Source organism: Glycine max, chromosome 6, assembly GCF_000004515.6.
Source record: "Glycine max cultivar Williams 82 chromosome 6, Glycine_max_v4.0, whole genome shotgun sequence".
NCBI lineage: Eukaryota > Viridiplantae > Streptophyta > Magnoliopsida > Fabales > Fabaceae > Glycine > Glycine max.
In genome coordinates this window covers 14,372,377-14,389,173 of record NC_038242.2, presented here as the reverse complement: position 1 = coordinate 14,389,173, position 16,797 = coordinate 14,372,377, and the positions used below count along the sequence as shown (strand labels likewise).

At 35.1% G+C, this 16,797-nt stretch overlaps 2 protein-coding genes across 4 annotated transcripts; both read right to left on the bottom strand.

The window, feature by feature from the left end:
* Positions 1 to 672: 672 nt before the first annotated feature.
* Positions 673 to 5,829, bottom strand: LOC100782458 (transcription factor GTE10). Of its 3 annotated transcripts, none has more exons than XM_014776525.3 (11): positions 5,685 to 5,829; positions 3,765 to 5,407; positions 3,247 to 3,295; positions 2,976 to 3,140; positions 2,686 to 2,759; positions 2,510 to 2,579; positions 2,313 to 2,393; positions 2,117 to 2,232; positions 1,771 to 1,837; positions 1,507 to 1,637; positions 673 to 1,430 (listed from the first exon to the last, which is right to left on the bottom strand). In XM_014776525.3, exons 2-11 carry the CDS (start codon positions 5,091 to 5,093, stop codon positions 1,146 to 1,148), a joined length of 2,367 nt encoding a protein of 788 aa, XP_014632011.1. In that variant the 5' UTR covers positions 5,094 to 5,407; positions 5,685 to 5,829; the 3' UTR covers positions 673 to 1,145. The 3 variants fall into 3 exon arrangements, with proteins under 3 accessions (XP_014632011.1, XP_014632009.1, XP_014632010.1); XM_014776523.3 differs by having other exon boundaries at positions 3,765 to 5,170; positions 5,265 to 5,823; XM_014776524.3 differs by having other exon boundaries at positions 5,611 to 5,823.
* An 8,628-nt stretch (positions 5,830 to 14,457) lies between these two features.
* On the bottom strand, positions 14,458 to 15,198 carry LOC102660960 (uncharacterized). The gene has a single exon (XM_006582457.3). The coding sequence runs from the start codon at positions 15,196 to 15,198 to the stop codon at positions 14,458 to 14,460; it is 741 nt and encodes a 246-aa protein (XP_006582520.2).
* Positions 15,199 to 16,797: the final 1,599 nt, after the last annotated feature.

Below are 16,797 nucleotides of genomic sequence, written 5' to 3'. Positions count from 1 at the left end.
GATTAGAAATTGATCATTTTTCAGTTCCTGAAAGATAAATTGATCCTATTGTTTTAAAGCTTCAATCCATTATTCTGGTCTCTAAATGGAATACATATCACACATGTAGCGTAAAAATGGTGTCGGTGGTTCACAAGAGATCATTTCCCTTTTCCCAAAGCCACACCAGCCACCACCCTTTGGTTTGCATTTGGGTGCTGTTAAGGTTTGCGATATATGTGGCGGTAACCCAACCAAACTGAGTAATCACTTTTTTGGCAGGTTGTGGGCGAGGAGGGATTCAAACCCCGACACATCTTGATTCATAGCCACGTGCTCTAATCCTTAGGGTTACACGTCCCACCCCATCATCACACATCCTTGATGCCCCAAATCTTTGCAACTCACGCACTAAGGCCTGGCCCCGCTACAAAAGATTGAGTCTTATAAAAACTGAAATAATAAATCCCCTATCTTTTAGGACTAAAATGATTATTCATTCACATTTTAATCATGTGCAACTTCTATTTTGCAATTCAAGAAAACCAAAGACAAGTTATCCATCTGCTCACATCTTTTGAGACGAATAAACTCGTCCCCAAACCTGCCTAGCCTCTTATACACCGATTAGGAAATTAATAAAAAGATTCTTCACACCACTAGACTCAATCAGAAGGAAATTCAAGCAAAGAGTAAATAGAAAGAATTGATTTTACCCTGGCTCTAAAATATTTTACATTGTCAGAGAAGCCAACTACTTGAGGTCAGACTTAGAACTCGTTACAAATTAGTTCCCTCTTTACAAGCAAAATTGGACATATCCTGATTGATACAAACTTTCCATCCAAGATACCAAAGCCCTTCTTCAATAAATGGGGGCTGCGAGCTTTCTATCCACATTTTCAGAAACCATTTCCCAAGTTAAAACCAAAATTAATCAGAAAGAACCAAAACCAAATCCAATCTTCACTCGTTTGCCACTAGTTTTTGCTATCCCATCTTCAAACTTAGGTGTGAACCAGCATCAGACATACAAACCGTAATTATTTGTTCAGCAACTGTTCCCCGTAGCAACAAAAAAGCAGCATCTCTAAGTCCAGCAACTGTTCCCCAGAAATACCGTTTATATATCCGTTCAAAATAATGGAACAATCAAGGGGAACAAATCAATCAATCTCTCCTTCTTCAACATCATTTGATGGTCCTACAGCACCACTCGGAGGCAGTTCATCCTCTTCCTCCTCATCCTCCTCCTCATCCTCATCCTTCATGTACAACCCTAGCTGTTCCAAGGGATTTCCCTGTAGCTTGATCCCACCCAATCCATCTTGAGGTTGATCTGTGCTTGTCTCTTCTTTGAAACTTGGCAGGTGTTCATCATGTACAGCACTAAGCATTTCTAGATCTTCCAAAAATTGACTGTTCTCATTGATATCAACAGTTTTCTCCATCTGCAAACATAACTACTAGGTGAAAAACATACAAAGAAGCTGAATTAGCATCATAACATACTTCCCTTTTTTATACCTTTTGCAAAGCCTGGCGGGCTGCTTCTCTTTCCAGTTCCCTTTTCCTTTTGGCTTCAGCTGCAGCTTCTGCTTCAGCTTTCCTCTGAGCCTCTTCTGCAGCCTTTGCCTCCGCCTGCAACCGAGCTTTCTCTAATTCACCATAAACAAAATTATAAAATATCAGTTGAATCTTGAAAACCTGAAGCAGTATTTTATGACAGAAGGACTTCTGAATTTACAGAACAAAAATTACAATTTATAAGATTTAAAATAACAAACACACCTTCTTTCTGCCGCCTTTCAAGATCTTCTCGCTCAATCCTAAGTTTTTCAGGATCTCGCTTTTCATCCTGAGATCAAGACGTTGTTAAAATACCAGATTTTTTATTTAAAAAATTGTAATGTTGGGAAAGCTTTCATGAAAGACAGCAATGATGGTAAATTGGTAATTACTAGATTTGATGATATACCTTAGCAGTCACAGATCTGCTCTATAGGTGGGAGGAAGAGACAAAAATACTAAAAACTTGAATTTTTTTTATGTTTTTCAAACGTCAGTGTTTAACCCAATAGACCTGTTCTATTAATGCAGGAAATAAAAAATGCAACACATTACCCCCTTAACAAACCTTTTCAAGTGCTTTCTCTTGAGCTTTAAGTATGGTGTCAGCAAAACGGCTCCTTAATAAAGCTGCACGGTAGAGCTTTTCGGGAGAGACTTGCCTCTTAGATGCAGCACTCTCCCCTAAAATGTTACAGCATGAACGGTGAGATCATACCCCCAAAACAAACAGCAGACAGATTTCTTCAATTTTTCAAGCTTACCCTCTTGATGGCTTTCTGGCTCAGTAGCAACAGGCCTACTCTGGGAACTCTCCTCAACTTGGCCTCCCACATTTGTTGAATCTATATAGAAAGAGATCATGAGCTAGAAAGCAACAGAGGCTGAGGCATCCTGATCAAAAGTAATGGCAACAAACCATAATATCCACATGATTACGGCCATCAACTTTGGTACTCACCCTTTCCAGTTTCTGAATTACCAGGATCCCCTTTGTTTTGATCTGAAGTCAAGCCAAATCCTATGTTTTCCTGCAATACATAGTTTTGTTCAGACAAAGATACTGGTCAAACTAGAAAAAAAATCATATTTTATCAAAAATACCACAACATCTGATACCATATGTATCCAAATTACCTTGGTGGCACTAAGAGGTTCTGATGTTTTAGCCATATCCAACTCACTACCAGATGAACTAACTGAGTCTGAATCTGTTGCAATACAATTGCAGTAGTCATTTGCATGAGTCAGACAAGAATAACAAATTTGAACATAAAAATTCATTTTCCAGTGATTAATTTTGCCAGAATCATGAGCCAAACAAGCAGAGTTGTCACTAACTCAGTATCCACTGAATTTATGAGAATAGTGAAGGAAAAACATATCCTGAAAAGTGAAAATTGTCAAAAGTATGCACTAACACGAACCACTGGATGAAGAGCCAGATTCACTACTAGAGCTGCTTGAGCTACTGCATTTACTGTTTCTCTTGGTAACATCATTTTCAATCTCTAATGAAGGATAATTGGAAATAGGAGGATCATTCCCACCAACAATGTCCACATCCTCCTCAACCTGTTCATTGCCTGCATCTGCAGTGAGAAATAAAGGACCTCACTTAGTGTCAATTATTTATACAATATACAGTAAGGATACAAACGAACATACTAGCAGTCTAGCAAAAGAAACAGAATATACCTTTGCAAGGTTGCATTGATGAATTGCTGAACCCTGATTCATTCAGAAGCTGCATAAAAATTAAGCAAGCAAAAATGTCAATTAAACTGATACACACACCATAGAGGGTTCATAGACATGCACATATTAATAGTTTAGTATACACACACACACACACACATTGTATAATCAGGGAACCACTTATCCTGTGTAAGACTCTTAACACACTCCATGGATAATTTTTTGAATATCAAATTTCATAAATTCAATGGTAAGATTGAATGTTATCATAAGGCAGTTCAAGATCCTATAATTTGGTGTTATTTACAAATTAGTTGATCTACCTTTTGTTAATGTATCATATGCTTTTAATATAAATTTCCATATAAACTATTCAATTAAATACTTAAAAATATATAATTTATCTCAAATTTGACATGGAGTGTCACAAAAATATCACATGAATTGGACAATTGTATTAGTCATTTAGTTACACACACGCGAACACACACACACATATAGAGAGAGAGGGGGGGGACCTCCATTTCACATTGTCCAGCTTTTGCCTGGGATTTTTGCTTCTCCAGCATGTAATCATCAAGAAGCTTCCGCAGTTTGAATAAGGTATCATCACTAAGAGTATCAATATCGATCTCAATTTCATCATCATTGGTTTGCCCTTCATTATAACTTTGCTCTCTCAAGAAATCAACAATGCTATCAGGCAGCTCTCCAATCATTGTCTCCAACTCTAGACTCAATTTTTGCTTCTCTTCTACGGTAACGATTCTTTTAACAGGCTCTGGCTTGACACTAGAGTCATTTGGTGTTATTTTCTTCTTTTTTGTGGGAGGAACTCGGTCAGAAATTTCTGTTTCAACACGAGTAGGTCTTGAAGGCTCGGACGCAACACAATCAATAACAGGAATTTTCTTCTCTATGGCCTTCCACCTTGTTTCAAAAAATTTACTAAGGGTCTCGGCCATGATGTGTACATCATTGCCTGCTGGATTATAAAACATTGCATTATCGAAAGTCAGCCGCACATCAGCAGCAAAATCCATGGGATTTGAATATTCGCCAGAGGTTATTCTCTTCTTCACAGTACCCAAATCCATTGGATGCTTGATGACAGTGAAATAATCTGGAATGTTCAATTTAACAACATCAACTGGATCGTTAAAAACCCAAGCAAATTGATGAGACATCAATCGGTTTAGTACATTCTCACACGATTTCATCAACATAGCATATGAAGTCACTGGCGCAGCAGGTTTTGCATGTTCAAGACGCTCAGACATACTTTTCTTTGACTTGGGACCATTATGTCCTGGTACGGGCCTTTTCTTACCAGGTGGCACTGATACTTCCATTGTACTATGCTGGCTCTCCAGCTTAGGCCTCTTCTGCCCTGCACTGCAGCCCCTTATGTCACTGAAGAGAGACAATCCTCCAACAACACTTGAGTTCATACCATCAATTTTCTTCTGAAATTCCCTTACTTGTTCAAGTTCCCAAGTTAACCTCACTTTCAAATCCTTTCGCTCAAAACCTGACATCGCGGATAATGAGAAATGTCGAAATGGTACATTGAAACTACCAGCATAATCACCACCACAGGTATTCAAGCCAGGGCGTTTCCTTTTTGGTGCACAAGAATCTGCCAAAGCCGTCAGTTCCATATCAACCCTTCCCAAGCTACCCAGCCCTTCTGATTCATCAATAGTCTCAACAGCATGCCGAAAATCAGGAACAAAGCCAGTAGCATAACCTTTGGAGTATTTTCTAGATTTCCCCATATTCTGTGAATGAGAGTACTTTCTGGATTCCTTCTGTCCAGCAAACTCTATAGGTAAGGTTGGTGCCATAAGAAAAAACCCCAACAACTGCACATATCAACTCCGACAACAGATTTTACTCGCACACAACAATCCCTGAAAAAAACCTAATCCCAAGAAGAAGCACAAAATCAAGTCTTATCCTCCAAATTTTAAAGCAAAATATCATAAAACCCAGTGACGGGTGAGCTTCTCTCATACCCTATCGTATCGGCTGATTTTAGTTTCGCCGTCCACAATTCGCTTCCTTTCCGAAAATGTCTAAACAAATGAAAGGCTGTTTTTCGCTTTCACGGTGAAATAGCAATCACCACTTTATCGAATTGCAACATTCTTTAAAATCCCTATTTTTTCACACACCCCAAGTGAGCAATGGCACGGTCATTATTTGAAATCGCGCACACGAAAAATGAAAGAATTGCGGAAAAGGGAAATGAAAAGGCGGAACGAATAATGGAAGCATAAACCCTAGATCTCGACAATGTGCGATGGAAGGAAAAGGAAAAAGAAAATGTGTGAAACCCTAACGAAGAATCCAATTGAGAACCTGGGTTTATATAGCGTGACCTCGCAAATGCAATGTGCCTCAAACCCTAAAAACGACACCTTTCTTCCATTTACCTTCTTAACTCAGAGCGAGAGAGAGAGCGAGAGAGAGAGAGACACCAAATGCAGCGAAGCCAAAAGGATTAGATCGCAGTTTCCTCTCTTTACTTAAAGCCTTGTTTCGCTTCGGCAATCACAGATCCAACTGCTCATACTCCATCGCGTCCATCTTAATCGCACGGTCAGTGATGCTCTCCCTCTTGCTACGTTAAAAAACAACTCACTGTCTGTCAATTATATATAATTATTAATAAGAAGATTATCACATTTGATATACATATTTTTTATTTTTAAATTATCGTTTAGTATATATAATTATTTTTATTTTCTTCATAAATATTCAGATCTAATTGCTGTCGTTTTTTTAAAAAAAATTTATCACTATATTTTTTAACTATTTTTTTATTTATATTATTAATAAAGATAATCATCTCATTTGATGTACATATTTTTTATTCCTAACTTTAATAAATATATATATATATATATAATTATTTTTATTTCTTTCATAAATCTTATCTCTTCTGCTAAAAAAAACTGTTATCATTCTTTAACTACTTTTTTTTTGTTTTTATTTCTTAAAAAAAAAAAACAGAGTCACAAAGTGTCTCTTTTTTCATTATTATTATTATTAATGTGCAAACTTAAAGCGTTTGTTTAGTTAGGTGACACAAATTAAAAATCAAAGAAATCTACTCATATGCTAAGAATTAAAATCCATAACTTGGATAATGAAAACTCTCTCATGAATTAGAGATTTTCTTCACTCTATTTCTCTCGTTGGGAGGTGCATTTCACGGGTATTTTCTACAACCATACAAAAAATATATCTAAAATAATATTGAATTACTCTCCGTTTATTTTTATTTTTATGCACTTAATTTTCTTAACTTCCTATTAATTTCAGTCTAAGTCAGAATTTAAATTTTCTATTGTAAATCTAAAATATAATTTAAATATTTTAAAAAATTTATTTGTTGTATACATTAATAATAATATATTAAAAAATAAATTTCTTTAAAATTATAAATATATAAAAACAAATACTTATTTTATGAAATGTGTAGATTAAACTACTAGTCAATTAGTAAGTAGAATCGTGCTCGACCCATAATATTTTAGGTCGAACTCGACTTTACTGAGACAAATCATGAAGTCTAATAATAGACTAATTCGAAAAATATAGATTAAAAAATTATCTTGTTTTTTTTTGTTTTGACATAATTCAATGAGACAATAGGATACGTCAGACCAATAAAAGATCAATTCGTGAGAGGTATATTGTTCAGCAAAACCTCAATGAAACAATTTTTTTGCCCGTCTCTCTTCATCTACATCTCATATTTTTTTCTCTTCTCTTTTCCTTTTTCTTTGTTGTGAAGTTATACAAATAACAATTTTTAAGAGAAAAATAAGTCAATTATAATTAAAAAAAATAGTTTTGTTCCAATTAAGTTTGGTCGGACAATGGTTGCAATGTCGATCTTCCCTTCGTCTCTAGGCACAACGATAAATTCCTATAAAGATAATCTAACGTTTAAATTAAAGGCGCAGAAGATGAGACATGTATCAAAAATAGGTTAGAGTAAAATTGTTTTCATAAAATTTTCTTTCAGGTCCATGGACTTGGTTTCCTTATTTAAATGTCATCAATAATAGCAGGAAAGACAAGTTATTATTTATTTTTAACCTGATATTTTCTCACTTGATCTTTTATGATATTTTCTTATCTTACTTTTTTAAGCGATAAAATATAATTTTCACTTTTTTCGTGTTCTACTCGATCGACCATCCGGGTAGGTGGCAAGCCGAATGAGTAGTACAAATTTAAATAATCTAATAATTTTATGAATTATTGTAATTTTAGTTATAATTAGTTATTATTATCCGGACTTTGGAAATAATTTAATATAATAACGTCTTTCAATTATATAATTTAATCTTATATTCTTATAAAGACGAATGCTAGGAAATAACATAAATTCTCAACAAAAATGTGTGGAAAAATATGTCTTCATAAAAATAAGATACATTTATTTTTCGATAACTATCACTTAATAACTCCACAGTTAAGCGTGTATGGCTTGAAATAGTTATGGGAAGGGTAATTTTTTGGGAAGTTTCCTAGGAAGCATATGATTGAAGATAAAATATGTTAAAAAGTTTTGTGTTGGTTTGTGGGGACAATTATTGATCCTGAAAGCAATCGAAGTATATTATCAAGGTCTCAGAAAGGCTAACCATAGAGGATGATTTTGACTAGTTGAGGGTTATGACCAACGAAAATGTTGAGTGAAAGTGTCACTATATGAAGTGTCGTAGTGTATGAATCACCGAAAAGTTGACAATCAAAAGCGTTACAAAGGTCTATTAATTTGCAATTATGATGGATACTTGGAAATTTGGGCCAAAATAGAAGGCCTAGGAATAAACGAACCAAGGGAATTACTTTATACACCTTTTTTTGCTTTTTCCACCCCTAAAACGATCTAAACAAGCATAAACACCCTAACCTGACATCCCTACCTCTCCCAAGATGACCCAAAAAAACCCTAGTTGTCGAACTCGTTAACCACCGCGTCCCACCTCGATCATGAACAACCCTCTTCTAAATGTTGTTATCTTGGTGCTCCCTTCCAACTACAACTTTGATGTCAATAAGCATGAACTTAATCCCAAATGACCCTGTTCTCAACACACTCTTTGGCACCATGGTTGCTAACTCGAAGACAAGGCATACCTTTAAGTGCCCACTCAAGGACAATGGACGTGAGTGGTGGCATTGGCAGCGACACTGGGTGTGAGTGGTTTTGGCGCATTAGTGATGACGCTACCCATGACAAATAGAAGAAGGAAACAGGAAAACATTTCGTTTTAGAGGTGTGGGATTGAAGGCTGGCTTTTAGTGCTGAGATTTTGGGAAGAAAGAAAGCGAAATGCTTTTGGGAGTTGAGGTATCCACTTTCGGAATAACTATTTTGGAATAAGGTGGAGGTAATCCAAAAAAATTATTTTGGAATAACTATTCCATGATATGAAAAACATATTTCAAACTAGTTATTTTAGAAATGTGTACGTGTAATACCCTGAAATTTTGCTAATTATAAATCAATGTTTAATTATATGATTGACTTGAATGAGTTGAGGTATGATGTGAATTAGTCATGTGTGATTTGCTTGATGTGGATGTTAAGTTATGTGGAGTTTTATTGACCTAAGTTAAAATTATAAGATTTCAAATTTTACCTAAACTTATTCCAGTAAAATCGTGATTCTGAATTCGTTAACCGTTGGTTTGTCTCCAAATTTTGACTGCAGGTTCCTAACACGTTTCCCCACAGTCTAACCATTGGGATTTTCAAAATAGTAACTTTTGACCTCTTACTTAGCGCGAGAAGAATGCTAAGCACAATTCCAACTTAACCCAAGTTAGAATTGCGCTTAGCGTGAATTGTCGCGCTTAGCGCAAGAGGAATTGCACTTAGTGTGAATTGTCACGCTCGACACAAATCCCAACCTGAGAGGAATTGCGCTAAGCGCGAAAAGTCACACTTAGTGCCAAAAGTGTGACTTCCGCTTAGCGAGACAAGCTCGCTAAGTGAGATAATGCATTTTTTAGCGTGAAAAACATGATTTCATGCCTTTCTCTCTCTCTTTCTATCTCTCTCTCTCAAAACTCCATCCAAACCACCCTAGAAACTTTTCCTCCACCACCCACGACCACCGGTGGCCACCACAAGCCATTGTTGCTTGTCGTCGAACCACCACACCGAGAGGAATGTTTTAATCAGAGTGAAATTCTCAGAGTACACCTCAAGGATTCGATGGAGAACAATCTCTTAGATCCTTTCTTTCGTAGTTTCTATACGGTAATCTTGACTTCTAAGCCTTTCTCTTAGTTAGTTTGAGTTTTTCTTAGTGTCTCTTTTGTTTTGGGTACTATAATATAGTGTTTTTAGACTTCATTTGAAAAACCCTTGAAAATGAGATGTTGTAAAAGTTATCTTTTATATAAAATTGATGTTGTTTTCGTGACCTTCATTGAACCCTGGTTACATTGGCGTGATCGGAATTTCAAAATGACGTCTTCTTTTAGTAAAATTCGAAACACCCCTTAGCCCTTTATGTTTTGACAAGGATAATTGACCCCGAATGTTGTTATTAACCTTGTGTTTTGAAATTTGTACTAAATTTGTTTGAATTTAGTATATAGAACCTTGCATTTGGACTGATAAACGTGAACGAGAGAGGTCTCTAAGCGACACAAAAAGGAACTGACGGAGAATTCGCGATAGGTGAGGGGAGTTTATTATAACTTACGGCTTTTAACACCATAGTTGGGGTCAGAGAATCTGACTATGAGGATGCATGTCTGTCCCTGTTGCATGCTGGTTTTCAAGAAAAACAATGTTTTTGACTAATGGGATGCGATATGTCTGTTGTTGATAAATGACATTATTGTTTTTATTATACTTGTGTTGTGTGAAGACCTAGGAAGTGTGAATCTCAGACATGAACTATATATGTATGTATATGCGAAATGCGATTTACTGATGATATTATTATTGGTGATATTAATTGATATGAGGTGACGTTGATGTTTATGATAATGTCGATAAAGAATGATGTTGTTATTGAAGATGATATTGATAATAATTGATACATGACAATGTTGGTGTTTATGATAATATTGATATGAGATGATGTTGTTATTGATGATTATGTTGATATAAGATGATGTTGATGTTGATAATGACATTGAGATGAGATACTATTGATGTTGAAAATGTAATTGTGATGATGTGTGATGTGTATGTACACGGGGGGTATAGTGACCATGTTGGATATCCCTTCTGGGGGAAATAGAGTGGTTAAAGAGTTTTAAGCATCTCTAGAGGGGGATGGCTTAGAATCTTTAATTATCCACGATCAGTGTATTGATGGTGTCCATGTTTCATACTTCATATTGCATAGAAATAGTATAAACTTTATCAGTAAGTAATTATAATTTCTCATGAGGGAGAATACTTGTACTTGGGGGCATATCACTCTGTTTAGAACTCCCTCGAGACTCAGGCTAATCACCATGAGGGGAGTTGCTTGTGCACGACAGAGTGACCTAGATACTCGTTGCCTACTTTTCCTAAGTGATAGTGTCGTGCAGACACACTTAGGTTATTTCCTTGATGAATGGTACCACATTGCTTTTGAGAGTCGAGGTTGGGTGCATGCATCATATTGAACATGATTGATTGGAATTATGGACGGATGATGACTACTTGTTGAGTGTATGTTGGACTAATGGATATTTGTGTATGCTTATGGTATTTGTTAATGTTTTCTTACTAGTTATGGTTATTTGATTTTTGTGTTAATTTCTTTTATAATAAACTCACCCTTATAATTTTTGTACCATGCAGTTGGTACATGTGATAATCGTGAACTTTTGTTTCATGGGAGCAAACAAACAGCAGTAGAGTACATGAAGTGAGACTCTTTTGTGGAGTTGCTAGGCCGACGTGATGATATTGAGATTATTTTGGAACAAAGTTGCGTTTTGTCAATCAACTCCTTCGTAGTTGGTTCTATAATTCTTTTATTGAATTAAGGATGTAAATCACATATTTAATTATATGTACAAGCTAATTTACTTTTCATTATGTGGATGAAGTGTACTGAGTTACTTGTATTCATTTAAGTAATTGTGCGTTGTTTGGTGAATGTATATCGTAAAAAATTTATTTTCATTTTTCATAAGCAAATTAACAGAGTTTTCATTTAAAAATTAAAATTTTCACGGTTTAGAGTGATGATATCGTAGCGATGAGGCGGGTCGTTACAGCAGGTGCTCCATAATAGCTATTCCATGATAAAAGAGAGTAATATGGGATTTTTAAAACAATTGTGGGTGCATGAAGCAGTTGCCATGAATGAATGCGTCTTATTATGTAGTCACACAAACTTTCTCTAACCGGACTTTCATACATACATGCACTACAAAATCAAGCTTTCATTTTCGTAAATTGTTATTCTCACCCCAAATTAAAAAGAAAATGCTAAAGGACAAAATTATCCCTTCTCCCTTCGATACATTTCTTCTCTTTCCCCTCCTTCACAACCTTTTAGCATAATCATAATTTCATTATGATGAGGGCACAAGGTAATCACATTTTTTTCTTGTATTTGGTACAAACAAAAAAATAATTGCATTTTTGTTATAGTATATGATTGCAAAAAAATTAAAACGAAAATATGTTTCCATTGTAAATATACAATGAAAATATATTTTTGTTGTAGTCTATGAAGTGCAAAAGAAATATCAAAATGAAAATATGTTTATGTAACAAAAGAGAAACATATTTTGGTTTTTATTTTTTTTTGCACCCCCATATACTACAATGGAAACATATTTTCCTTGCATATTTTATACAACAAAAACATATTTATGTTGAAAGGTCATTTTGGGAAAAAAAATTAAAGCACATGGGAGGTGAGAATAGCAAAGGACAGGTGAGAATAGCATTTCCCTTTTATTTCACTTCATTCATTTACTAGTAAGACTTTGGTGGAAATAGTGGATCATCACAGCAATATTTAAGTAAGTAAATTGAGTTATTGCCAAGACTTGAGATTCCACTAGAATGACCATTAGCTTTTAACAATACCAACAGGACCATTACCCATCTTGTCCCAATATGAACTCACATTACTAATTATATTGCATTTTAATAGTTGTGCTTTGAAAATAGAAGGCTTCAACTGACAAATCATTTTATGAATGCAATGCTTGCTGAGAAGCTTTTCATGACATGACAGCATTCTTGCCAAGAAGCTTTACAATGAGGGCATATCCTCCCAAGACACGCAGAGTTCTTGAAATAGATTGTCGTCCATGAATTGGCGTTAGGCAGCATAGCCTAATTAATTTCCATTACTGTATATAATACAGAGTAATAACTTATTTTCAAGAAGATTCTCTATTGCCCTGATTAGTATAGTATAGTAAGCCTACCAGTTTACCAATATCTTTTTCTTTAAAGGAAATACTAGTAGGAGACACCTTACTCGTACGTACTATATATAGAGGACCCTTCTCAATCCAATGGTTCCTCAGCAGCTGATGACAGATGATGGGCATGCCTTTTGCTAAAGAACAATAAAAAAAATTCTAAATAAATTATCCTGTCCCACATCTCTCACTCTTGGTGTTGTTTCCATGTTTTTTGTTATGCAACTTACCTTTTTTGTTTCAAGCATTTTTAAGTCTTTTTACATTTTTTTTACAAGTGTTTTGTGTAACTTTGTCTTCCTAACATTTTCCATAGTTACATTTAATATGGAAACCCTTTCTTCTTCTTTTTGCTGAATAACCCTTTCTTACATCTACTCATTCTTTATTGTACGGTTTCTAATGTTATATATTTTAAATTATACTTTTAATTAAACATATCATTGATTTGACTACAACTCGTTTATATTTAAATTGTGAAATCAATGCCTTGCTAATTAATTCAATAAAAACATTGCTTTTCAATATTCGTTTTCATGGAGAAATTAAACTACAAAAACCACAAGAAAACCATTACGTAGTTTGAAGATAAGGATTGGTCTTGGCACAGAGCACTGAGAAGTAGTCAAAGTCTCAAACAGTTAGAACAAGTCATATTCTTATGGGTTGGACTTTGGGGAAAGTATTATTATACCGTTTCCCTTACGAGCAAAAACAAGAAAGAAAAAGCAGATACAGATAAGGAAAAAAGCTAAAAAAGTATGCATGCTCTACTGAGATGCAGCGACGTGGTGCAATCAGCAACTTCCGAGGAGCTTATAATGGCATATTGGAATGTCAAGTAAATAAATAAAGCCATATCTTTCTTTGTACCAGCCATGACCGAGACCCAGCCAACCAGGAATGCTTCCCCAACAGTGTTACAGGTTCTCCTCCCAATCCAACCCTTCTCCACCATCTGTCCCACCCATCACATCCTCTTTTCATACTATTTAATTATGAAAAATTATAATCAGTGTTTTAGGATATTATTTACAGAATTAAGAGTTGTATCGAAAAAAAAATAAAAAAAGAGATTTTTTTTATTAAAATACATGAAATTATTGTGTTGTTCATAGTTTTGTTAACGCGAGAGCCTTTTAGTTATTTACACTATAGTTAAACCACATCCTGATAAAATATATTAAGCACCTACATCAATGCAATTAAACTTATTCTAGCTTAATCATAGGTATTAAAACTTAAGTCTTGAATATTGAATTATTTTATATATTTTTAAAAATATATATTCTTCATAATAATTTTATCATACTCGAATAATATTACTTTTAAGAATTAATTAAGCTAAAATATAAGAAAGCCCACTACCAAACTTTTTAAAAATTATATATATATTAATAGTTTCACGGTCACCTTCAACTCCTTAATCACTTGATTAGTTTATACTTTATCCTCCATTTGATTTCTTGGATGATCGAAACAAGTAAGCATAAGAAGCCGAGAAAGATAAGATTTGATATATAAATAAGCCACAGATCAATATCACTAGTGGGATTTAGCTAGGAAACATTACACGATAATGATCGATCATACATTCATACCGTAGAGTATTGATACTCATAATTGATATACGCAGAGTAATCAACTTAACTTTTCACGTCCAAATTAAGATCGGAAAGTCGTGTTGTTCCGATCAGCATTAATTTCTACTTTAGAATTTACACTAAAAAAAGCTACCTGGCCTAAGGTGATATATTCACAGTTGATTAGTTATGGTTATTAGAGAGCTAAGCTTAAGCTAAGAGCAGCTTTAACGTCTAATCTCCAGGCAAAGCCTCCACTGTTCATTCTCCAAACATCACATGGCACCGTTCTCTCTTTACCACAGGCGTACTGCACCCTCACCCTGCACGTGAAACCTCTGTACAAACACGGTACGGTCACCTTCATTGCCAACCATACTCCTCCCTCTCCCATAATTTCCCTGTACGCCCCATTCGTCCACGTCACCCTCCCGTAACCGTCCGATATAAACCCCGGACACGTGTCCTCCTCAAGCTTAACCTTCCGTTCCACGTCTCCTCTCCCCAACCCTAGTCCCTCCTCCTGAGGCTGCCACCTGTCCATCACGCACTCCACCGTCACCACCGATCCCGCTGCCGGAGAGTACCAGCACGGATCCACCTTCTCAGAAGCAGTACCGCCGCGGTTCTTGAAGCTGTTTTCGAAGCTCAGCCACACCGGTACGTTCTTGTTCTTTAGTTCGGAGGTAGTTTTCTTCGGATCTGGAGTTTCCGGTAGCAGCGGGAGAGTCACCGCCGGAGGCGGAGGAGGAGGAGGAGGAGGCGCGTTTCTCCTCCGGCGGATCCCTCGACTGCACCGCTTGCTGCCAGTGTTATCCTTCCGCTTGGAGACGCCGGTGTTTTCCGAGGAGAAAGCGTCGGAAAGGGCGGCGGCGGAGGGGAGGGGTTTGGGGGCGATAGGGCGAAAGCGTAACATTATTTGATCGATCTTGGACATGTTATATGCAGCGCGAGTTGAAGGAGGTTGGAGAAGCAGAGAAGGGAGAGGAGTGGGTTTATAGGAACTGTGGTGGGTAAGAGTGCATGGAGCACGTGTGCCAATGGGATGAGGAAAAGGCAATTAGAAACGGGAGATATGCGCCAAGTGGACGGCCAGATAACTTTCCAATTCTTTAGTCACCTCATCCTACATTTCACCTTAGAAAAATATACCCCGTCTTGCCATCCAATGACCAAAACGGTAATTCCCTTTGGAATTTAACAAATGAGAATACATTTTAAATTAATATATAGAGATAAGTTCTAAGATTTTTTACGTGTAAAAGCCTGGATGATTTTTGTTTTTTGTTTTTTTAATGAAGTCATAAAAAGTGAATGTTTTTTTTTTTATTTTTTTTAATTTAGATATGAAGTTATAAAATAATTAACAACTTTAAAGTTGTTTAATTTTTTTAATTATTTATTTGAAGTCCTAGGACTTTAAAATTATCCTAATTTTTTTTTATTTTTAAATTAATTTTTAATGAATTTAAATCCTTTTAATTTTTTATTTCTAGCATTTTGTTTGAATGTTTTTAATACTTTTTTACTAATATTAACAAATAATATAAACTTAAAATTTATCAAATAATATTAAATTCTTTTTGAATGTTTTTTTATTAATTTTTGCATTTATCATTAAATAAATTAATCATTTTGTATAATATTAGTAATTAATTTTATTTGATAAAATTATTTTAATATTAACAACAAAAAATAATTTAGTAACAAAAGTAGTTGTTAAAATAAAAATAACATAATACATTAATTTAAAAATAAACAATACAAATTAAACACGAACATAAAATTGAAAAGTAGAAACAATATTAGCCGTCAACTTATTTGTATGGATAATTATTAAGATGTCCTTTAGTTGTACACAACAATCATTTTTTAGGCCTATTTGAAATTGATTCGTCCATCAAATTATGTATTGACTAGTGGTTGGTCTTTCTACTATATCTCATCGTTTCAAAGGATCAGACATAAGATATGAACTTAAATATTAAGGTCATTTATCTTTGCTTCCAAGGAAATGAAACTCATAAACTTTGTAAATATTTTCCGACTTGTATACAAGGTCAACAAAGTCATTGCATTCTAAATTGCAAGAAGCATACGTTGCAATTGCATGCGAGCAAGGAATTCGAAATAATTGAAATTCCCCACAATCACACCACCATTTGTTCAATCTGAACGTACATCTGAACATAATGCGAGGTAGCAACGCGTCGATTTTCTTGCATCATGACATATACCTCTTCATAGTACCTATGTCATGCCTTTATCATATTCATGATTTTCATCTCATTAGTAACAAATGAGTCATTTATTTTATTAAATATTTCCTTGACCAAGACAGTAATAGGCAATGCCTGAGATCCTTCCAAAACATAATTCATTCACTCAACAAAGTTGATAGTCATATACCCGAGTTAATTTACTCTTGGAAATTTGGTCCAAAAAATCTGTTGCTCGTCAAAACTCTTATCGCATGGCAAGCAACTTTGCCTCAAATCATGTTTTTCTCATCTCATATCCTATGACAAAAGACAAA